Genomic DNA, 24,334 nt, shown 5'->3' on the forward strand with positions numbered 1-24,334 from the left:
CTTAGACTATTGTTTTGATCTAATTCGAGACATTTAGAACCGAGCTGGTCAAGTTACTGAGACATTGGAATGACACTGTCCTCATTTGCTTATGTGCCGCATCACCAGGTCGAGATTAGTTTAGGCTGTTATCATTTAGCTGCCTTAGCCGCGGTAGTTGGACACATTATTGGATTTCATATGCATTTGATATTGATTTGAAGTGTAATGTTGATTATTCCATTTGACACTTCATCTGAACTAATGTCTTCGTTACTGAAAAAGTTGACCCTTTCTTCTGAACTAGTGAACTCAAATTGCACAACAAAACATTGGTAGTTTTACTTATGAGGACAAGTCTTTGGATTTAATGAAGCCTCGAAGTAAACACTTAACTTTGAGATGTGGAAGAGATCTAAATAGACAAAGGGGTGGCAAACTGGAAATGCAACCTTGTTGCAATGGTAATTTCCCAAAAAAAAAAAAAAAAAAAAAAAAAAAAAAAAAAAAACTTGCTATGGTGAGTTGTACCTTCGATATTACAAGAAAGCATCTGCTCATACAAATGACGCCATAAAATTAACAAACAAGGAAGAACTAAATATAATCATTAAAAACTGATTATTCATTTGCATGAACAACATAGATATTGTTTATCATATAAAATGGGACCATTAACTAGATCCCATATAAATCAGATAAAATATGAAATCTGCTTATGTTTCTTGAAATACCTTTCAATTGATGGACATTTGATAGTGTTTTGGATGCCATTTGCAATCACATTTCTAGATTTCAACATTCAAATCTTGCAAGTAGCTGCAAATATACTCTTTACTTGCACAGCAATTCTCATATAAAAATAAGGCGTGAATTACTCTTTGTTTATCGTTAGGGATTACCCCATACATCCTACTCTGAACAGTTGTCCCAGGTTTCCTACTCTCTAGAAGTATTGTACACCAAGTCAATACATCCCAGATCCAATATATAAACTCAAGCCATCTACACATAGCATAAGATATTATTAGTTAATTGGTCTGACTGTTAGCAAAAACTTGCCTTGACAGGAGCCTTTGGCAGAGTAATAAGTGTCATATAATTGAAGTGGTTTCAGTCGAAAATGAGTAATGAAAACTAAGAGTTCATAGATCATACACAAGGGTGAAAAAACTAAAGGGCCTGTCCACTTCCTGACAGCAATATTGCTGGGAAGCGCTTTAAACATTAACTACTCAAAACACCAATTTTCCAAAACTTACATTGTGTAAACATCCCCAAAGTTGTTGATTGTCAATTTCTGAAGGAACAATGTAGATATCCAGACAAAAGATGTATCTATCCTTCTTCAGTTACATACAACTTATGTTCTTCAGCAGGTATGCTCAACTAAATGTTCTTCTTTCTGATCTTCCCCCCCTTTCCACGGCGCTTGCCTCTTCCTATCTTCAACTTTTTCTTCATCTTTTTACCAATTCCACCAACAGGCTTCAAGGACCCTGATTTCTGATCATGTGAGGGTCCATCTTCAAACACATCCACATCTGTCCAGACAAAAAACAGACAACCTATAACTATAAACGCAATGTCGGTATAGAAACATAATTACAGCAGCATTTGTGCTTTCTATGAAAAAGCTACAAACTTTCTTCCCATTTAAATCAAGAGTTAAGACACACACACAGATACAAAGGAAGTAAACGTGTATCAACTAACATCTCTTCTCTTCTTGACAGAAATAGTAATAAAAAGCTTAAATAATCACTTGTAGGTAACCAATTTTAACACAAGTAGATAAAAAACAGAAGCATAAACAGAAAAGAGAGAAACTTTACCCATGGTGGATGTTGTTATTGAGGAAGGTGGAGTGGGAAGCTTTGGAGCGGCGAGAGCGGCTTCTTGAACAGCTAGTTTGGCGGCTTCTTGTTTGTCGTAGTAAGGAGTTGAGATTTCTCTCCTGATACTCCTCAATCTCTTCTCTCTCTTCGATCTCTGCGACTTCGCCATTTTTAGGGTTCTACTCAAACAAAGAGAAAGAAGATTGGTTGTTTTTTTTCTTATTATTAGGTCTAATATTAGGGCTGTCCATGGGCCGGGCCAGGGCCAAGCCCAAGCCCGATTGAATCCAAACTTATAAATTTTTTTTAGTTTTTCAAATAAATATTATTAAATTTGTAACTACTAGTATACGTAAAATGGTAAGTGATGAGGGCATATAGGGTGCATCACATATATGTGTAGCCGTTGACAGTACTTCTTTGTTGCAATACACACGAATCTCCTGCCTATATGAGTGGCCCAGATGCCTGTGCATGGGTACACCCTGCGCACACTAGCTTTTCGGTATTAAGATAGGTTTCCGTTAAGAAAAAAATTTGCTTACAAACAATAACTATATAGCAACAAGGCTTTCATTGTTCTTAAACTGGTTTTGCATACAGATCAATGCTACCTATTTGTAATCTTGACGTTGCTTCAACATCTGGTACAGACAGAAAACTCAACCTGCAAAATCATTATTGGTTAGAGTTATATAGGATGACATTGAAAACATGACTACAAATTGGGATAGTTTTAAGGAATATATCTAACCTGAAGATATTTGATGGCTTTCCCACTGTGCCAATCTTATATGTCTTGCGTTGGAAACGTTTTCCAAATAATTGTGAAGTCTGTTTATCTAAAATGTGCCAACTGACTCCCCCGTCATCACTTCCTTCGACAACCCTGAAATGTACACAGCAATGGTTCAGAGAAACAGGTACTTTCAGTGGAAGGGAGTGCTACACTACCTAGCTATTCTGATCTTGCTATTCTCCATTCCTGAGCTCCACTCTGTCTTCCTGGCAATGAGATCGAAGTATCATCTTTAGAATGGAGGTCAGCCTCAAGATTATCTGCTTCATTCTTGTCACGATCTTCGAACCTAAAGATTTCTTGAGAAGTAAAACCCTTCCGACATTCTTTTGTTATGTTAGAGAGAACAGCAGCTGCCACAGATTCTGTAGCAATAGTCCGGCGTGTCAAAACCTGCAAGAATAAAAAAGTTTCTTCTTTGTTGCCATATATCAAAATAAACATATTGTGAAAGCAAGAAAAATATATTAATACTGAAGTGGATGATGGGCAAACATACCTCCGGCCATTTCCTTGTATAACGTTTAGTCACGTCATGAACTCCATCTTTTGCAATAGCAATTGTATAACTCAGATTCTTTTTCCAGCTTAAAAACAAACAGGTTATACAACAGAGTTAGATAGTCTCATATTGTCCTCTATGACATAAAAGTCAGTTGAATGACAAAATCCTTAATAGCAAGATGCAAATGTGTGGACGAGAAAGTACCCTTTTTCATATAACAACGGATTGTCATATATTGCTTCACAGGGATCAAGATGCATCCATCTGCACTATTGTACAAGTGAAGAGAGTACTTTTAGAGTAACAGCAGCAAAGAATAAGCTGATTATGAAAATATTTCATATATCTAATCAAGATGCAGCATCCAATTCAGGCTAAGACTCTAGTTGAGTGCTTATATGATGATACATTGATAACCATAGATATTCTTTTGTATGTGATTCTATGAGTCTTTATGAAACGACAAGAACCAACTGCAATTTCATATAAGCAAATAAAACCATGCATGAGTATATTACCTCCCCAGATGATGCGAAAAACACTCTGTCCAGACATGATCTGTGAAATCCACAATCTGGAACGAAGAGAAAAAAAAATACAAAAAACAAGCAGAGGAATCTATGATCAGGACTCACATTCCACTTGGATTTGATATATATGCTAATGCATAGTCCCATAGTCCCAACTCTCAACAACAACGCCTATTTCAAATGTTTCAGCATGGGTGATATATATACCTGTTGCATAAATTTGAAAATTTCCTTCCGAACAAGAGCCTATAATTAGAGATTGTCTATCATTTCGTAGTGGCTGCTAATGCACAAAAAATATCACAAATCCATTTATAAATGAATGAATCTTATGCCATACCCTGCAATTGCATAATCTTATGTCATAATCAAAAAAATTCAAAAGAACATTATAGCATTGAACTTGAGAGTGTTCACTCTGTGACCCAACTAAGCAATTTTGAAAGAAATAAAGACTAACGTAACACTGATTCTGCGGTAGTAAATAAAACAGCAGGTTGTCCTGAAGCTGACTAACCAGACGAGAATCATAGCCAAAAGCCCGACAATAGAATGTAAAGCAATTGGCCCACTCTCCACAGCGTCCTCTTCTGGTTTCCACAAGCTGTATAAATGTAGAAGATGTAATAGACGAAAAATTAACCTTATCTGACAAATAATAGGGACATCAGTACCTTTGATGGATCATTGTACCGTGGGAAACGAGTGACTCTCGAACATCTTTTGCACCTGTAGATACATACAGCAAAGGTGCAGAGACCAGTTGAAGTTAAGATTCTAGAGAGAGAGAGAGACAAGAAGTTGAAGAAGTTACAGAAAAGAGAAGTAAATACGCAGATTTAAAGAGGATTTAAATAAGCAGTTCCAAAATCTATCCACCATAGTTAATTTCTTACTGGATTCTGTTTGTTTGATTGTTATCATGAAAGACCACTATCAGAAATAGAAAATGTTTTTTCTCCAAAACCTACCATCTTTTAACCAAATAGAGGCATCAACATAGATTCTGTTATTGGATGTTTTTTATTGCTCCAAAACAATCGATTTAAATGAGATAAGTTCCTGATTATCAAGAGTTCAAATTGGTAGTTTGTCTAGTGTGGGTTGTTCATGGGAATCTTTTTCCAAATCTGTTATTGAAGATAATGGAGAAGTAGGAAAGTAATGCATATGATCTTGAGATAGAATGAAGACAAAAGAACTAAATTGTAGATTTAACCCATATAATCAAATTGAAATAAGATTTAACTTAAACAAGTTTTGAAGAATCAGATTAGAGGGCTTAAATTTGAGATGGTTATGGAGTGCTTTGGGTGGGATGTCTCAAGGAAGATGGAAGCACGTGCACATAGCCACGGACAAAGATGATCGAAAATTTGATTACATGAGAGAATAGACAAGTTTTCTTGCTTGTACTATTCAGGCACATGTTGAAAATTAGATTTGTTTTCGAGGGTATTTCAGTCATATAGGTTAAATGGCGAGAGAAGTGCAACCCACGTGACCATTTCTGACGGCTAATTGATTTTCCGTCCAATTAGACTTGATAGATTGCATTTAATGTAAAAAACACTAAAGTACATTGTATTTTTAGATCGTTATGTCTTTAATTTATAACATTTCAAAATCTTACATATATGCCCTAAAATTTGCAAGAAGTATCTTCTTTCCAAGAGGGACAAAGGAGATACAAGATCATCCGGAGTGTAACTTATAAACAAGTACACTATCAAGTTTCATAAACTTTCTTTATCACGAAGCAACTCCTTCCCCATGTAAAACAAAGAGCATGAAGGCTGACAAAATAATTGAAGACCTAAAGAATTTAAACATAAGGAACCCACAGTAAGTGTGAAAAAACAATGTCCAATCACAAAAGGTTACCTATACAGTTCGACTCGAAAACCTCCAAACTGAAGTTCCGAAGGATTTGCAGCACCCATGCCAATGTTTACAGTATCACTTCCACAACCATCACAAGGAGGTGAATTGACCCACCTACAATATTATAAACATGCTTATATTGACCCTGAAGCTTTCCACTTTTGATAACTGATGATTATTTTTTGAGAAAAAACCTATGATGCATTATATTTATTAACACCAAGCTTTCCATATTAGTATCAGTTAACAAGTGTTCTGTATGGGTATTTGTGCCTGAGTTATTATACAAATAGTAACAATGCATTCAGTGGATTGGACATAACCTGAAGGATCTTTTGAACCAGAGAAGCAATTGCAATAGGAAGGCATGATCCTGTTTGTTTTTCAAAGGCTTGAAATTCCCCTCCTAAAGATGAAAAAGTGGGAATTAGCAACTTGAATGAGCAAGAAATGTCAATGACAAACTCATGACAACGCAACCATTTCAGACAATAAAGTCGATGATAATAAGCTGTTATGATTTATTTTAAAAAAGGAAACCAAAAACAAATACCAACACAATAAATTAGATGGATTTTGCATCTATTTAGATTTCAGAGTGCCTAATGTAAATCTTTTTTATCTACTGACCAACATCAATATTCAATGTAAGGACAATGTTTATACTTTATACACGATCTTGAACTAGGAAAAGTGTCTACAACTCAATTTTATAGACTCATACTATAGTACAAGCAGCTGATAGGAGAAATGTTGAAACAGATTCATCAGTGACAACTTTCCAAAATTAGAAGATGAAGCTAAAAACAAGTTTTACAACATTCGTACCATTATAATGATCTGAGGACATATTTAGTTAATCACTTTGGATCACATGAGGAGGCTTGAAGGCATTAAGTAAATTTATACTTATATTAGCCCATTATCCTATATGGCATCTTCTGCTGCCACTCCAGCTAGAGTGGTTACTATTAATGAGCTCACACCATTAGGTATCGAATGTAATGTCACATTTTCAATCTCAATAGCAACATTGTAACTGTCACAAACATTACCTTAGCTAAAGAAACCAATGCTTTCTCCTCAAGTTCATCCACAGGAACCGTTTTACGAGCTGCTTCTTGGCTAACCGGGTCCTCATACTGCACAAACAAACCTACCCAGTCAACCACCCCTATACTACATTTTCATTGTTAAGACGATCATGAACATGAGCATTACCAGTCGAACTTGGGAGAGATAAGATTGAACTCTCTGTTCAAACTCTCTCCCATTATCTCTTTCTTGAAACTCCTGAAACAAAAGAGCTTCCTCTTCGGCCTACAAAACAATGTCCAAACATTTACTATATTTTCCAACCCAATTTCAACAAAAATTAAAAGTTCTATTCCCTTGCCTGTAACATCCTAGCCAATTCTTCATCAGATTGTACAAAGGAGATGCTCTCTTTATTTGAAGATTCTGCGATATCATCTTCGCCTTGGATAGGTATGGTTTTCAAGTCCTGGTCTTCTTCATCGCCAGTAATCGAAATTAAACGAAGCGTTTCGGAGACTGAAATGAGATCAGTATCTTCATTTATAGTAACATCTTCACCTCCAATTAACTAAAAAGATAAAATAACACTAATTTAGAGGCCCAGACCATTAGAATTTGAGATAAATGAGTAAAGAACGAACCTTTTGTTCGTCTGGGAGAACTGAAGTGAGAGAGAATAGTTGGAATTTGAGAACCTGCAATTAAAATAGAAAGAAACGAAGCTTAAGAAAAAAAAAAAAAAAAAAAATGTTCATAGAAAGAAATGAATATAGAAGAAAAAGAAAGAGACGTCGAGGCCGTCTTCGGTGTCGTAAACAACGTCGAATTGAGTATCATTGTGGTGAACGAGGAACTTCCGAGCTACCATGTTTTTTTAACGTTCGTTGGAGAATTTGAGCTTGCTCCTATTTTTTCTCTGTTGTTTGTGAGAAAAAATAACAGGGAAGATGATGCCTACTTGGCAAGAGAGATATAATATATATATTCCGATCGAAATGCCGACACGCGATATGTATCAGCAAATTTCGAAATATCATGGCTACCTTTCCCAATAGTATGCAACCATACTGTATGTATTATTGTCTCCAAGTTGAGAAAAAAGGATGGTTCTCACTTCTCACAATTTGAATATTGAAGCTCAGAGTACACAGAATGACAGAACGCCTATAAAAATGATAAAAACAGCAATAGTTATCACTAGCTAGGTTAGCCTGTGGCACACACAACTCTATAATTTGCATTGCTCAGTCTTTTGTGGTTGAATAAACAACAGACTCAGATTGACAACTTGACTAGGTTCTGATCACCCAATGCAGGTGTACTCCAAATAAAACGAAATTTAAGGTACAAAAATGGGTGGAGGACACAGATATTATATCAAATCCACTCCTTTGGGTTGATGCATGCATCTAACAACTTCCACTCTTCGCTTCCCTCCTCTGGTTTCTGCAAAAACACAACCAACATATCATTCTTCATCTATTCAATATGAACAAACATTCAATCAGTGAACAAAGCTTACATGGTCATATTCAAATCGGCAAGTTAGTGGGAGCGAAACAAGAATACTTTCAATTCGGCCACCCGTTTTTAGGCCAAATGTAGTACCACGATCATAAACCTTTGCATTTAAACAAAAACTGAACGAGTAAGCCAACCAAATAAAATAAACCTTTTAAATAGAATGTTTGCATATTTAAAGGAAAACATTATACCAAGTTGAATTCTACATAGCGCCCCCTTCGCAATTGTTGCCATGCCTTTTGTTCATCAGTAAATGGTGTATCCTTCCGCCGCTCTATGATGGGTAAGTACGCATGAATTACTGAGTTTGCGCATTCTGCAAGATTACATCAAGTGATTTTTTCTTCCATTAATATGTCAGCTGTACATAGAACTGGAGGATAGAACACCACAATAACAAAATCATCATCCTGACAGAGGAACTAAATAATTGCAAGAGTCACCTGTGGCAAAGCCAAGAAGCATCTCCTGATCATAATTATTAAGGTCATCGAAAAATATCCCCCCTAGCCCACGCCTCTCACCTCGATGCTGTAGGCAGAAAGAGACTTCAACATAAGTAATAGCTTCATCCACGAGTCTAAACAATATTTAGTAACATGTGTCAACATTTTACACCAAAGTATAACTGCAGCACCAATAATAGTCGTGATATCCTTCTTAATGATTCATATGTAATTCCATAAACACAAGAATGTAGCACCAATAATAATTTTTCCATACCAAGAAAAGCAGAGGCTTCTTGGATATAACATCTTCTAAAAAATTCTACAAACATTCTGAACCCAGAGAGAAACTGCAATCGTGTACTTATTGAACTATTGGTAGCTAAATAAGACAGCACCATGATCACCATTTAACAAACATGCATCAATTATTGGAAGACTGAAGAGAGGCATACCGTAATAAAGAAATAATCATCGCACCATTTTTTGAATCTTGGGTAGAATTCAGGATCAAACTTGTCACAGGCATTTTTTTGGACCTACAAGCAAAAAAAATTAACATCAAAACAGTTTCAGATGAAAATGGCAATGCATCATTACAAAGCAGTGTTGTATTTGGAGATAAGACCTACAAAGAAACTAACAAGACCAAGTACAAGAGACCCCACTTCTTATAGCACTATTAGTTGAGCAAGAACATTATAATATTTTGTTATTATATACAGAACATGCTTACGACATGTAATTTACCGTATGGAAGTGCTTCACATCCTCCTCAAAAATATAGGCGGGAGTCAAATCAGTGCCACCACCAAACCACCACTGCCTGGGTGCTCCATCCATATCTGCATCCCAGTACTTTGTCAACATGTTACCAGTAATATAACAGTCCCACTATCTCAAAGTATAAGTAAACAAGGTTTTGTAATAAGCCAGAGTAAGACAATTTAACGAGTTGGGTAGACTGACTTGGACTGCACTAACATTTGGAAGATGTAGAGTAGCTAATGTGTCAAAAAATGGTTCAGGCACCTCTTAGTTCCATACTGCAGAAAGTGATAAACCCATGATAACCAGAAGGGAAACTCCAACAGATTTGTCCTTCATAATGTACGTGGCTCAGGCAACAGTTGAATGGGGTGATAAGACATTGTCACATTCCTAACAAGATTGGTGACCATCAACAAAATGCTTAGCTGACAATGCCCGCCACTTCTAAGGTATTAGTCATACAGGATTAGAATAAATATCCCCCCCCCCCAACAACACACACACACACATGGGCACATCTTTTATCAAAAACAAATTTCAAATATTAACATCCCCACAGTTCCGAGGCGGTTCTTGGAAAAATTTACAGATAGCAATGGATATCCTCATCGTTGTTCTTTCATCTACAAATAGAATATCTTATAAAGATCCCTGAATAGCTTTCCCCTTCAATAAATACTTTTGAGTGTTGCATCCTACAATTTCATTGTAATATCAAGTTATAATATGTACCACGGATTTCAGAAGTTCAAAAGTGTGGACCTAAGATTCTATTAAAAGGAGTACACTTTGGAAGCAACCAGCAAAAAATGAGATTTAAACTGGGGATAACCAAGATCTAGACACCTTACAAACTAAAAGAAAAAAAACCAACAAAACAATTTGAAGTAGCAAACTTAAGTTTTTTTTACTGGGGAAAATAAAAGTACTGCAAGTAAGACCTGGAATTCATTGACACATATCCATGGAAAGTATAAATTGGAGCAATATAACAATGCAAATAGAGTACCTTTAGGAGCATCCGTTTCAAAGTAGCGGTAATTAAAATGTAATGTGGGTGCAAAAGGATTCTTGGGATGCAAAACCTGAAAAGTAGATATAAAATGCATATCATTTACTTTTAGTTTGATGCATTTTGTTATAATAAGTTCATTCAGGAAGACAATTACCGAGCTGATTCCAGCAGCAAAGAAGGGAATACGCCCGGCCTTAGTAGATGAACCACCGCCCTTAGCAGCTCTATAAGCTTCAGGAGGCATTTGACCATAAACAACAGAAACATTAACACCAGCTTTCTCCCAAACACTACCCTCTTGTAAAACTCTACTAATCCCACCACCTCCACCGGCTCTCGACCAAACATCCTCTCTAAACTTTCCACCACCATCAGCCACCTCAATCGCTTGGCAAATTGTATCTTGTGCTTCTCTAATCATCTTTTCAAATCTAGCCCTTACAGAAACTGCGGGGCCATCATCAGCTTCTCTTAGAAAAGTTTCTGGCTTTTCACTCTCTGGTCTCTCTTTCTCTATTGCCATTGTTCTAGTTAAGCTAGTTCTGTGCCTTGTTTTGAGAGATGGAATGAAGGAAAGAGGAATGGGTTTAAGGGGGGTTTTAGGTGAAAGAGAAGGAAATGGTGTTTGGAGAGGAGTGAAGTGTGTTGAGAAAATAGCCGTTTCCATTGTTGGTAAGGTAAAACAAGGTTTATGGGACACGTGGAGTGATGTGATTGTTTATGAATCAACTGAAAACTGAAAAAAGAAGAAGAAGAAGAAGGAAATGTATTTTTGGATAAGGAAAACATATTCAGATTTCTCGTGATATTTCAGGCATTTGCCGGATTTTCCCTTGCTTTATAATTCACAAAGACTCAAAGACTGAAATAGTGAAATAATTGTATGTGAAAATACTTTTATTAGTTCTTGTATAAAAATGGAAAACTAAGAGCATTCTTTAATGGTGAGACTTGAAAATTGCTAATTTTTTTTTTTGAGCAAACCAACACCAAACAATTTCAGTGGAAACATCAAAGAGTGAGCATCAAATGTGTTTTCAAAACTGTGCCAAATAAAATCCAACACAACTGCTGCTTTCGGAACACCCCAAGAGAAAAACCTACAATAGAGGTTTGTTTTTGTCCAAAAATGAAAAAATGTTTTTGCCCACGCGGTGTTAGAAAAGCCTTGCGATGTTTGAAACACCACGTCGTACATTTGGTTTATCACCCAAGCAAACACCAAATTCCAACAAATTTGGTGTTTTTTTGGTTTGGTATTCAAGAAGTTTCACCATTAAAAATGAAAAACACCCAATTTTCAAAAATTTGGTGTTTGGTATTTGGTGCTCAAGAGGTCGCACTATTAAAGATGGTCTAATACAGGAGAAAAAAATATATCTTTGAATAATGTGTCATCAATTATTTTTGAATTCATGTTGGTCACTCAACAAAATACCCTTAATTATTCATAATAATGTGTCATCGAGATATATGGTTGGTAATTGTGTCGTAATTATATGTTACTTATTTTATACGTTCAACTTTCATTTTAGATTTCATTATTTTTTCAGGATCCCATTCACGTCATTAAAAGACCTAGAAGGTATGTCCTTCCTCATTTACAGGGTGTATAAGCTATGACATGTGTTGTGTAAGTGGTAACTAGACTGGGTGAATGGATCTTCATGCGTGGTGGTCAAATATTGTACACTGACTATGTTTGATATTATTTCAATCATCCTCTAATACAATACCAGCAAGAGAGTTGATATATTCATCATATATATAAATTAAAATGATCAGGTAGAAGATAATGGAACAAAGACTCAATGTTACATTGGATCTACGGTGATAGTGTGACACTTGCTGTTGTTTGGGTCTTCCATAGAATCCTGCTACATATAGGAATCCTTGCCTCTTTCCCTCTTTGAAATAACAGCGCGAAATCTCGATATTGATATTTTTTAAATATTGGTTCCTCAAGTCTCGGCAATGTGGAAGATATTCCGAAAGCTATATATATGCCCATGCACTTTTCAACAACTATGATATCGACCCCTAACCTATGTATGCCACCATCTCTCATAAAATTCACAAGTAGTTGTAAACTTGTAATGTGATATTTTATTTGCAACTTTTTGCACTATGCTTAATCCTAAAAAAGATAAGGAGAAATTATTTATTTCTCTAAATTCATTCTCTTTAAATTTTGGAGAGATCAAGACAAATAGCCGTTGGATGGAGAAATTTCTTCTCGAGATCGAAATTGTTGCATGGCCACAACACCAAACCATATGATCATGTCATCCAACGGCCGATATAAAATGCGCACTAAATTTAGAGAGAATGATCTCTCCTTATCATTTGCCAAAAATGAAAATGCACTATGGCTAACATTTTTTTTGTCCATCAAACATGGATGTGGCAAAAGTTCGTTGCTGGGAACACCCAAAAATGATACAAATGTCAAATAAATATATGCGCAGGAGGAAGATATTAGATATATCATATGTTGATATGTGTGAGCTGGTGTTTCAAAGTTGAAAGGACCATGGTGACAAAAATGGTGCCTGTATATAAGTTTGTTTGTGAGTTGTGAGTAGCGTAGGTTGGTGAGACTGAGTCCAAAGTGTAGATGTCGTTTGTTGTACGTCAGGACTCAGGAGCAAAGAGTAGAAGCAAAGAAACTAATAATATTTTTACGCTTGGAGACAGTTGAAGGAACAAACAACACTTGTCGCACTTCTCTCGCTCTCTCTCCTCTTCTCTTCTTCTTCATCTACCACCTCATTTAGATCGAAAACCGAAGAAACTCACCAAGAACTACACGTACATATTCCTACCTCATGGAGTTTTTCATCAGAGTTATAGTAGTGTTCCTTTTTTTCATCATGATCATTACTGTTAGTTCTGTTTCTGGTAGGTTTGTCGTTGAGAAGAGTAGTATAACTGTTGTTTCTCCAGACCACCTTCGTTCAAAGCATGATAGTGCCATTGGAAACTTTGGGATTCCTGATTATGGTGGAACCATGTTGGGCTCTGTTGTTTATCCTCAAACATCATCATCGTCAACTGGTTGTATATCTTTTGGTGATGGATTCAGATTCCGCTCTTCTCGTCCTACTATTCTTCTCCTTGACCGTGGAGGTTTGTTTTTTATTTTTTCTTCTTGTTTTGATACAATTTCTATGATCAGCATTATGTTTTCAGTGATGGGTCGGCTAGCATTTCGTTTTCACTACGGGCGTGTTCTAGATAAATTTTATTTTATTCTAATTTCTTATTGCAAGGTCAACTCCAACAGACCAATGACAGAACGTTTCACTATGTTGAACATTGACTAATACTATACATAGTTGGTTATCATTTGTTAATTAAATTAGTTGTACCTTGTTTATTATACACTACCTGGGAGCCTTGCTTGTTTAGTTGTTTAATTTCTCTCACTATCGATTATTGTGCTCCAATGAGATACTAGGACACTCATATGTGTAATATCTAGTAATCGAAAAACAGTAATAATAAAGCAGGTAAAACTTATCACTGAGGATTGTGCTCGGCACAATTTCCTTAAGACGAAAAACGCCGCCGGTATGGTTGCTGCCAGCCTCAAGCGTACGTCTCCCAGGATACAGCAGTGTTTGAGCGTGTCACCAGCCAATGACCAGCTCTGCAGGAACCCTCAGCATACTCCAGACAAGTTTAAAAACAGAGGAAAAATAATGTTGTGTTTTCGTATTTGTAAAACAGGAGAGACCTTTGTTTTTATAGATCTGAAAAAACGCAACTTCAGGCTATTGCCTTTATGGTTTGACTTGAATCAAGGAAAGATTTTGTAACTGTTACAGTTTTGGAAAGAAGACCAAAAACAAGCCCGGTTATTCCCAATTGGGTGGATTTGCACTCACAAACTAAGGTTTTCGGAGCTCCCACCTCCCGAGAAAACCAAGGAGGCCTTGTGTGCGTCCTTATATCTCTATATCCCTCCATAAGGACACAACCAATATAAACTTAAGAGTCTTAAGTTTAGTAACCAATGTGGGACTAAAGCCCCCCACATTAGAGTGTAGTAGATACAAAAGGTCATGGGTTCAAACCCATGAGGACACAAATTCATTCACATTTCCAACAATCCCCCACATGAATGGAATTATTAAGAAACGAAGAAGAAAAGAAAAAACAAAACAAGAATGTCCGGAGTATGAAGAAGTTATGAATGGGTCAAGGTGTCATACGACTTGAACCTTCAATGTCTCAATCGGGATTACTAGTTGACCCGTACCTTAGTCTTGAACTTTCAACCTATATGTAAGCAAGTCAACAGGTAACACACATAACTTCAAAAATCATCATAGAGTTCCCTCGGTTGTGCTTTCATATAGCCATGAGCTTCCCGTGTTTCATGAGTGCTCTAGAGAACAAGCCTATAAGTTCTCATAGGAAGCGGCTTTTACTTCCTCACTCATATAGGTGCCTCTATCGAGTCTTCAATCATTACACCCCAATGGAAAAACCAGCTATAGAAGCATTAAGAGTATTCACTCATCCTTTAAAAGATACTGATGGGTACTACTACATCATAGGGATGGGTACGAGTTTTCACTCTAGGTGTAGTACCCCCACAAATCACGCAGATAACTTGTTTCCCCATTGAACCTTGATCCCGGGATCTCCATTCACGAAGGTTGGGTGTCGGAAATCGGTGATTTAATTAAATAGGCAATTAGTCTTTAAAAGACTTTAGCCCCATCCCCTCGATGTACTAAAAACCAGCTCTCTAGCCGGGCCTTTTAGTTAAAGGATCGACTAAATTTTCTTTTGACCTCACAAAGTCAATAGCTATGATCCCATCTCTTAACAAGCGTCGCGACGCAATGTTATGTCTTCATCATGTCGAGATTTCCCATTATAAAGGAAGTTTTTGGCCCTCAAGATAGCGGCTTGGCTATCACGATGAATAGAGACAGTGGAACAAGGTTTAGGCCAAAAAGCGGGATATCCATCAAAAATTCACGATCCACTCTGCTTCCTCACTAGCTTTGTCTAAAGCTATAAACTCGATTCCATAGTGGAACGGGCAATGCAAGTTTGCTTAGATGATTTCCAAGACAATTTCCATAGTGAACACATAGCCACTAGTGGATTTAGATTCCTGAGAATCAAGCAATCCAATTGGCATCAATGTACCCCTCAATCTCTCTTTGCCATAATGAACACCATAATTTGAAGTGTATTTCAAATATCTCAATACCACGAAAGAGCATCCCAATGCTCATTCTTTGGGATTTATGGTGTATCTACTAAGTTTGCTTACTACAAAGCTATGTGGGTCTAGTGCAGTTCATAAGATACATGAGACTACCTATAACCCTAGAAAACTCTAAAGGAGATACACCTAATCCAAAGATTTTTTGTCAAATGTATACTAGGATCATATGGTGTTCGGCGGTGCAATCAAATTGATTAAATCTTTTAAGCATTTTCTCTACATAATGAGATTGAGACAAAGTAATTCCATCAAATTATACACTATCTTAATGCCAAGAATGACATCAATGATACCCAAATCTTTCATGTCAAAATGCTTACTCAAAAAGATTTAGTCTTATTGATTTTCTCTAAACCGGTTCCAATGATCAACATGTCATCCACATATAAACGGATAATTACACCAGATTGTTCCTCAAATTTGCAATAAATGCATTTATCCGCCTCATTAATATTAAAACCATTAGAGATCAAAGACACTATCAAATTTCTCATGCCATCATTTAGGAGCTTGTTTGAGACCGTAAAGAGATTTCTTTAGCCTAAAACTTTTCTCTCAAGGCCTTCTAAAACAAACCCTTCTATCCATATATATCTCCTCTTGTAATTCCCCATTTAGAAATGCCGTTTTAACGTCCATTTGGTGAATTACAAGATTACTTAATCAGAAGCAAAGGCTATTAACATTACGATAGATGTAATCCTCGTCCAGAGAGTAGGTATCAAAGAAATCAAACCCTTCTCTCTTTTATAGCCTTTTGCTACTAATCTCGCTTTATATTTATCAATGGATCCATCTGCCTTAAGTTTCTTTCTAAATAACCATTTATTTCCAATAGTTTTACTACCGGGGGGCAACTCAACCAAAAGTGTTATTGGTTATAATGGACTCATATTCACTTAGAATGGCCTCTCTCCAAAAAATCGCATCGAGAACATGGCCTCTCGATAGGTCCGAGGATCCTCCTACTAAGAAAAAAGGAAAATCATCAGTCCAAACGAGGTGTTAGTCCTAGGTCTCTTGCTCCTCCCGAAGTTCAATTTCATCTTCGCAAAGAATCTTCTCGAACTCTAGGAGCAAGTGTAGAAGAACTTCGAGTCCCTCCCCGATCTCTCAATAAATGGGAATTTATCCTCAAAAAGACAAAGATCCCTAGACTCAATAATGGTATTATCATCAACAAATCTATTTTTAGATTTGAAAACTAAAACATGTGAAAAATTCCGTGCATACCCAATAAAGACACAATCTGGTTTTAGGGCCAAGTTTAGTCCTCTTGGGTGTTGGTATAGATACCTTAGCCAAACACCCCCACACTTTAAAGAATCTATAAGTCGGTTGTCCTATTTTTCCACATCTCATATGGAGTTTTATCGTGTCTTTAAAAGGTATCTTATTCAGAATATAACGGGCCGTTAGCAAAGCCTCCCCCATAGGTTCATAGAAGCCCCGAGCTATTGATCATTGAATTGATCATATCTTTGAGAGTCCTATTTTTCCTCTCTTTATCCCATTGGATTGGGGAGCATAAAGGCGATGGTCTCATGTACAATACCATTATTTTCACAAAATTTATTGAAAGGACCGTAATATTCACCTCCTCTATCGGACCTAACTATTTTTATTTTCTTGTCTAACTGGTTCTCAACTTCAGTTTTAAAGGAAATAAATTTAGCTAAGCTATCATCCTTACTCTTAAGAAGATAAACATGACGAAACGTGAAGCATCATCAATGAATGTAACAAAATATTTATTACCTCCTCTAGTCATGTAACCTTTAAGATCACATAGGTCACAGTGAATCAATGCCAACAACTTCGGTGTTTCTTTCTACCTTTTGAAAGGTTTCCTAGCATATTTAGATTCTACACATACTTCACATCTCTTATTTTCAGAAATAGTATTCTTGGATATGTTACCTAGATGCATCGGTTTTAATTGAAACATTATTAACGTGTCCAAGTCTACTATGCCACAGATCAAATGACTTATAAGAAGAAGTAGATGCTTTATTAAATTCAAAATCGGTTACATTGAGCTTAAACAAGCCTTCATCTAAATAACCTTTACCCACAAAAAGTTCCCCTTAGTCGAACAAATTTGTCACTCAAAGACAAGTTTGAACCCCTTCTTACTTAAAAGGGAACCGAAAACCAGATTTTTCCTAATATCGAAACATAAAGAACATCCTTCAAATTAAGAACATTTCAGTGAACTTCAAATTAATGGTCCCTTTTCCTTCAACTCTAGAAGCCATGAGTTACCCATGAACAGACTTTCTCCTTCTCCCGGAGGAGTGAAGGACGAAATGCACTTTTAGTGCCCGCGTGTGTTTGGTAGCCCGGTGTCTACCCACCACGGTCGATCATGTTACTCACCAAGTTAACCTCGGTAACCCACGGTGAAAAAGTTACCATCCCGAACTACATTTGCTTGTGCCTTGTCTTTCTTCCCATCATTCGGACCTTTTTGAATTTACATCCGGGCTATATGACCTCGAGATCCGCATTACATAGCAAATGAATTTCGTGGATTGTAAGGTTTCTTTTTAAAGTGAGGTTGGGACCATATGGTTTCTTTTTGACGGGAATTTAGTTGATTTAGACTTAGAAGAACTAGCGGCGTTACCTTCAACCATTAGCCTTAGCCTTCATTTTGAAGTCTCCACATTGATTTCAGCCTTCCTGTTATCCTCCCCTCGATCCGAAGGTTGACGATCGATCTTCTAGGGTCATCTCTTTCTTCTTATGTTTGAGACTGTTTTGTATCCTTCCACGAGGAAGGGAGTTTCTCAATGATGGAAGCAACCCGAAGCCTTTGCAGATTTTATAACCTTCCCCAAAATCTCATGAATAATTATTTGCGACTCCTCCACTCTTTCCCATCTTCCATCTTGAATTCCGAAACTTTCCTACAAGAAACTTCTTAGAACCTCGCATCTTCGAGGCATACTTCTTATCAAGTAAACTCCACAATTCAAGATTTACACACAAAGATAAACATCATTCTCAAGGGAAAGACAATCAAGTATATAATTTCTACACAAATAGTCTTTCTTTTCCCATCCGTCCACACCACCGAATGACCGGTTCATCTTCATTTTCATTGTACATGGGTTTCTCAATCATTCAACCAATTTCAGTGAGTAGTCGGATAAAATCTCATTTTCATCCGCCAAATAAAAATTTCTGCCATCAAAAATTTCGGGCTTGATGGACTTACCACTAGGTTTTTCCATCTTAAGCGTTATTAACAACAAAGAGCACAATACTAGATAATAACAGATTATTTTTTTCGCTTAAGATTGTAATATCTAGTAATCAAAAAAAAGAATAATAAAGCAAAACTTATCCAATCGCACAATTTCCTTAAGAAAACGGTTTCACTATGTTCTCCCGGGATACATTGTTTGAGCGTGTCACCAAATGACCAGCTCTGCACCCTCATACTCGTTGTTTAAAAACAGAGGAAAAATAATGTTGTGTTTTCGTATTTGTAAAACAGGAGAGACCTTTGTTTTTATAGATCTGAAAAAACGCAACTTCAGGCTATTGCCTTTATGGTTTGACTTGAATCAAGGAAAGATTTTGTAACTGTTACAGTTTTCAGTTTTGGAAAGAAGACCAAAAACAAGCCCAGTACTCGCACCCACGCGAAGCCCAATTGGGTGGATTTGCACCCCCTGCGGCGTGTGTGGGCACACGCTTGTTTTCTAATTTCTTATCCCACCTCCCGAGAGCCCCCAAACCAAGGAGGCCTTTAATTTATATCTCTACACTATCCCTCCATAAGACACAACCAATATAAACTTAAGAGTCTTAAGTTTAGTAACCAATGTGGGACTAAAGCCCCCCACATTAGAGTGTAGTAGATACAAAAGGTCATGGGTTCAAACCCATGAGGACACAAATTCATTCACATTTCCAACAATATGCTCTATTCCATCAAGCATAATTTGACTCCTGGCGCAATGGTTGGTAACTTGAGGACTAAGATGGTGAGGTTGATTTCTTTTTCATGCCATGTGAGAATGCACAAATAAGATCTGCCACCATCTTCGTTAGCACTCCAACATAGCCAGCCATTAACTGTGAAAAAGACTGATATGTGATGCGTATGATTGACAGTAGCAAGTAGAATTTGGCCTGAAAATTAGACCTGTTAATAAATGAGATACCTTACAAAACCTTAGTACAACTTTCAGACTATAGGCTTAGAGCCTTAGAGTTTAGATTGATACATAAAACTTGCTTACTTTAACTTCTTTCTACTTCCCAAGATTCTCATACATTTTATTGACTTGTTTACTTTATCTGCACATTAGAGTGCTACTTTGCTTTGAAGGTGTGGAATGCGCAACAGGCAGGAGTTGCAGCTGTGCTGGTTGCTGATAACATTGACGAGCCTTTGATTACAATGGATTCTCCTGAGGAGAATAATGACGCGGGATACATAGAGAAGATTGGGATCCCATCAGCTTTAATTGATCGTTCTTTTGGAGATAGTTTGAAAAAAGCATTGCAAAAAGGTGAAGATGTCATGATCAAATTGGATTGGAGGGAGTCTGTTCCCCACCCAGACGAGAGGGTTGAGTTTGAACTTTGGACCAATAGTAATGATGAGTGTGGCATTCGCTGTGATGAGCAGATGAGTTTCATTAAGAATTTCAAGGGTCATGCACAGATTCTTGAGAAAGATGGCTACGCTCAGTTCACACCACACTACATAACTTGGTATTGTCCTGAGGCCTTTCTCCTCAGCAAGCAATGCAAATCTCAGTGCATAAACCATGGGAGGTACTGTGCACCTGATCCAGAGCAAGATTTCGGACAGGGGTACGAAGGGAAGGACGTGGTTGTTGAGAACTTAAGGCAGCTCTGTGTGCACAGAGTTGCCAATGAGAGCAATCGGTCTTGGGTCTGGTGGGATTTTGTGACAGATTTCCACATCAGGTGCTCAATGAAGGAGAAGAGATATAGCAAGGAATGTGCAGAGGATGTCGTGGAACAACTCGGTGAGTATTACTGTGTAGGGTCAGAACACAAAAATATTTATAACTTGAATTCTGATGATTATAGTCTAACTTATCAGGGTTGCCGCTCGAAAAGATCAAAAAATGCATGGGTGATCCTGAGGCTGATGTGGAGAATCCAGTTCTGAAGACTGAGCAAGATCTCCAGGTCAATCCTCTAATTACTATTAATTTTCTTTTCCAATTTCATTTTACTTGTGAATCTTTAGCATACATTTGCAAAGCTTGAACCGGTATTAGATTACCCCAGTTTATAGAGAGGTCTATAGAACAGCGGTTGCCATACTTGCATGCTTTTAAAATTCATACAGCGTCTTATATCTAGTCATCACCAATGTTCTTTTTGTGAAATATAGGTTGGTCGAGGTTCTCGTGGTGATGTTACCATCTTGCCAACCCTCGTTATCAATAATGTCCAGTATCGAGGTTTGTTAACGCATAATGTACTATTATTAGTTTGCATCTGGTTTTGGGCTGGTGCCTCTGGTACTTGCATACTTTCAGTTTTAATTTCCCTTAATCTATTATCTTAAGCCAATATCTGCATGTGAGAACACTTAGTTATTGGTAAATCTCATGTTTTTCTTGTTCTGAAGGAAAACTGGAGAGAACTTCGGTGCTGAAAGCTGTATGCGCGGGTTTCAAAGAGGCTACTGATCCTCCAATTTGTTTAAATGGAGGTCAATGCCTGTTCATTTCTTTCATTACTGGTAGATGAAACTTATATGCATGACTTCAGCATCTGTTTTCTAATGATTAGATTGTTATATGTGCAGATCTTGAAACTAATGAGTGCCTTGAAAGGAACGGTGGCTGTTGGCTGGACTCTCGATCAAATATAAGTGCTTGCACGGTATTAGAAGGAGATATACCTTGTGCTCCTTTAAGAATTTCCGCCAAGATTTAAATTTTCTGTGTAGTATATAGGTAGAAAATGCATTTAAACTAATCTTGGGAGTACTTGCCTTTATTTAGGATACTTTCAGAGGCAGAGTCTGTCAATGCCCTGTAGTGAATGGTGTTCAGTTTCGTGGAGATGGTTATACCACTTGTGAAGGTACACATGTTTACCTTTTTTTGGGACGTTAACTCTCCCTTCGTTGACTTTGTAACCAGCTAGCAAACATACATGAACTAGAACGGTGAGCTTTTAATTAAATGAGTGACCTCACACATACATAAAAAATTTAAACACGTTTATTGAAAAAAAAAAATTAAATGCAATGTGAATTTTTGGGTCCTTGCCTGGAGGTTTTGTACTGATGTGAACTATAAGCACGACGACTACAACACAATCATCTTTGAGCTTACATCTATTGTCTTTGTAATGACAGCTGTGGGACCTGCAAGATGTACGATGAATAATGGAGGTTGCTGGTCAGAAAGTAAAAATGGACAAGACTTTTCCGCTTGCTTGGTTCTGTCACCTATCCTTTGTTCTTAACGTTGACAAACCTTTTCTTACATACTTTCATATCTTGACTATACTGCCATATTGCAAGTTTGATTTTCTTCATGCAACTATGATTCAATTTTTGCTTTGTCTCTTCATTATCTTAAACTTTTTTATATTTTTATTTATAATAGGAAACCGAGCTAACAGGTTGTCGCTGTCCATTTGGTTTCCATGGGGATGGTCAGAACTGTGAAGGTTGATATTCAACTATGTCATCTGGATTCTTAATTGATACTTTTCATGCCGTTCATTTTTTTTTTTCATGTCCTCTTCTGATTCATAAATCAACAAACCGTTGTGCATCAGATGTTGATGAATGTAAGGAAGGTCTTGCTTGCCAGTGTGATGGTTGCACATGTTCAAATAGATGGGGTTCATATGACTGCAAGTGTAAAGGAGATCTTTTATACATTATGGAGCAAGACACATGCATAGGTGAGTAAAGTTTTCTGAAGTTTAAATGGAAGCCAGTTACTGCATTGGTATAAATCTATTTTCGTATTAATATACTATAACTATGCAGCTAGTTTCAATTGACAATTTGTTGGAAACATAGAAACATATTAAAGCATTTTATGGAGGCAGGATAAAAAGCATCTATGAGATACAAAGAAACTGAAGAGAGTTTGAAACTCATTTATCAAATAGATCATACAGCTTAAAACATTTAGAAACAACTTCCTTTTATGGAGAACTGGCCATTTCGGTCCTGAGAACCAAATCTGTAAATGTACCTATTTGTTTTTCCAGAACTTGACAGAGAACACTCTGTGTATTCCAATCTTACTGGAGCAAACTTATACGTGCAGTGTAATTTGCTATACACTAGCTATAGAGCTCCTTACAGAGTAGTTACTTAGTAGTTTGGACTTTTCTATTTAGCTTAGATTTATTGACCTTCCATATCCGGTTTTGTTTTTTTGTGTAATTCCAGTGACTGATAAATTGGTATACAAATAGTTGTTGCATTGACTTCGAGGAATACGTTCACCCTAGACACTACATAGAAACACTTTTCCAGATAGTATTTTAGATGCTATATATGTTTGTTTTGATCCTTATTCTCCTCTTCTACAGGGAGGAATACTTCAAAATATGCATGGCTCCTTACTGTCTTGATTCTATCAGCAGTAGTAGGTGCAGTCGTAGCGGGTTATGTTTTCTACAAATACAGACTCCGAGTACGGACAACTCCCCCTTGTTATACGATTGTCATAGTTTATATTCATCTTAGATATTTGATCCTTTTCCCCTTTGCAGTCTTACATGGATTCAGAGATCATGGCTATAATGTCACAATATATGCCCCTCGACAACCAACAGAACGAAACCCAACCTCTTGGACCAGGTTCATCAGTATAGAAGGTATTTTTCTTAAGATCCAGAGTTGCAATAATGCCTTTTCCCATTGTTTCTCAAATTCTTGCAATATTACCTATCTATTTTTTCTTCTCAGGCATTTGTTCTTGGTTTAATTGCAGCAACTTTCTGAGTAGAAGAAGCTCCACCAAAGAATGAATTATATGGTGAATGTATCTTCATATACATCCTATATATGTTGCACCAGAAGGCTGTTGTCTCCCACACCACCTTTATTAAGAGTCAAGACTTTGTAATTATTCCAGATAGAAGTACACATTTGACTTTTTTTTTATTTTTTTTTTTTTTTTGTAATTGTAGGTTAAGTGAAAATAAAAAAAAGGTCTACACCTTTATTTTGAAACAAAATTAGACTTGCCCCCCCCAAATTAAGGAAAATGAGACTTGCCCCATAAACTTGCACAAATGTCTCGTTATCTCATGGTGAAATGTCCTAACTACCATTTCTTGTGTAAAAAACATTCTAGTTGTACATTTGTATAAAAAACATCCATTTTTATCTAAAAACTAACTCCATAACTCCAGATAAAGTACATTGAGTTTATCATTCATAACTCATAATTCTAACTCAAAGTTCTAGTTGGTTTTCAGTCACTCAAGACTATAAGTATAACTAGAATAACTACACCCGAATATTTACTAACTTTTTATTTAGACTTGCACTTCCAATATAAACCTATAATTAGATAAACACCCTCAACATTATTATTTTATTTAAACTTGTCCACCTAATACACTAATACAAACCTGTAGATAAACACTCCCATTCTAAGATAACCAAGAAAGGATTGTTAGAACATTTTACCACGAGATAACAGAGACATTTCACAGTGTGAGTTTGGGGAGGGGCAAGTTTTATTTCCCTGAATTTGGAGGGCAAGTCTT

At 36.8% G+C, this 24,334-nt stretch overlaps 4 protein-coding genes across 11 annotated transcripts; 1 reads left to right on the top strand and 3 right to left on the bottom strand.

Moving 5' to 3' along the window:
• Nucleotides 1-1,105: 1,105 nt before the first annotated feature.
• LOC147474163 (uncharacterized) lies at nt 1,106-2,454 on the bottom strand. 2 transcript variants are annotated; one of them, XM_086586505.1, is made up of 3 exons: nt 2,432-2,454; nt 1,815-1,996; nt 1,106-1,523 (listed from the first exon to the last, which is right to left on the bottom strand). In XM_086586505.1, exons 2-3 carry the CDS (start codon nt 1,984-1,986, stop codon nt 1,369-1,371), a joined length of 327 nt encoding a protein of 108 aa, XP_086442631.1. In that variant the 5' UTR covers nt 1,987-1,996; nt 2,432-2,454; the 3' UTR covers nt 1,106-1,368. The 2 variants fall into 2 exon arrangements, with proteins under 2 accessions (XP_086442631.1, XP_086442630.1); XM_086586504.1 differs by lacking the exon at nt 2,432-2,454 and having other exon boundaries at nt 1,815-2,219.
• On the bottom strand, nt 2,354-7,510 carry PNG1 (peptide-N-glycanase 1). 6 transcript variants are annotated; one of them, XR_015210075.1, is made up of 16 exons: nt 7,364-7,509; nt 7,215-7,268; nt 6,932-7,141; nt 6,757-6,855; nt 6,591-6,677; nt 5,859-5,941; nt 5,536-5,649; nt 4,326-4,380; nt 4,169-4,255; nt 3,859-3,931; nt 3,640-3,695; nt 3,326-3,390; nt 3,116-3,203; nt 2,772-3,009; nt 2,572-2,706; nt 2,354-2,484 (listed from the first exon to the last, which is right to left on the bottom strand). XR_015210075.1 is itself a non-coding variant. In XM_086586500.1 (14 exons), the coding sequence occupies exons 1-14, from the start codon at nt 7,439-7,441 to the stop codon at nt 2,776-2,778; spliced, it is 1,383 nt and encodes a 460-aa protein (XP_086442626.1). In that variant the 5' UTR covers nt 7,442-7,509; the 3' UTR covers nt 2,637-2,775. The 6 variants fall into 6 exon arrangements, 3 of the variants coding, with proteins under 3 accessions (XP_086442626.1, XP_086442627.1, XP_086442628.1); XR_015210076.1 differs by having other exon boundaries at nt 3,859-3,897; nt 4,168-4,255; XR_015210077.1 differs by lacking the exon at nt 3,859-3,931 and having other exon boundaries at nt 3,326-3,385; nt 7,364-7,510.
• A 118-nt stretch (nt 7,511-7,628) lies between these two features.
• Nucleotides 7,629-11,133, bottom strand: LOC147474165 (oxygen-dependent coproporphyrinogen-III oxidase, chloroplastic-like). Its single transcript, XM_086586503.1, has 8 exons — nt 10,484-11,133; nt 10,324-10,399; nt 9,294-9,388; nt 8,999-9,082; nt 8,541-8,628; nt 8,289-8,413; nt 8,096-8,194; nt 7,629-8,019 (listed from the first exon to the last, which is right to left on the bottom strand). Exons 1-8 carry the CDS (start codon nt 10,994-10,996, stop codon nt 7,951-7,953), a joined length of 1,149 nt encoding a protein of 382 aa, XP_086442629.1. The 5' UTR covers nt 10,997-11,133; the 3' UTR covers nt 7,629-7,950.
• Nucleotides 11,134-13,003: 1,870 nt separating this feature from the next.
• Nucleotides 13,004-23,797, top strand: VSR6 (VACUOLAR SORTING RECEPTOR 6). Of its 2 annotated transcripts, none has more exons than XM_086586507.1 (13): nt 13,004-13,458; nt 19,906-20,595; nt 20,673-20,761; nt 20,970-21,039; nt 21,210-21,293; nt 21,390-21,466; nt 21,589-21,670; nt 21,948-22,030; nt 22,201-22,264; nt 22,376-22,504; nt 23,147-23,250; nt 23,330-23,434; nt 23,526-23,797. In XM_086586507.1, exons 1-12 carry the CDS (start codon nt 13,158-13,160, stop codon nt 23,429-23,431), a joined length of 1,875 nt encoding a protein of 624 aa, XP_086442633.1. In that variant the 5' UTR covers nt 13,004-13,157; the 3' UTR covers nt 23,432-23,434; nt 23,526-23,797. The 2 variants fall into 2 exon arrangements, with proteins under 2 accessions (XP_086442633.1, XP_086442632.1); XM_086586506.1 differs by having other exon boundaries at nt 13,013-13,458; nt 23,551-23,797.
• Nucleotides 23,798-24,334: the final 537 nt, after the last annotated feature.

This window comes from Coptis chinensis, unplaced genomic scaffold (genome assembly GCF_015680905.1).
Source record: "Coptis chinensis isolate HL-2020 unplaced genomic scaffold, ASM1568090v1 utg1247_pilon_pilon, whole genome shotgun sequence".
Classification (NCBI taxonomy): Eukaryota; Viridiplantae; Streptophyta; class Magnoliopsida; order Ranunculales; family Ranunculaceae; genus Coptis; species Coptis chinensis.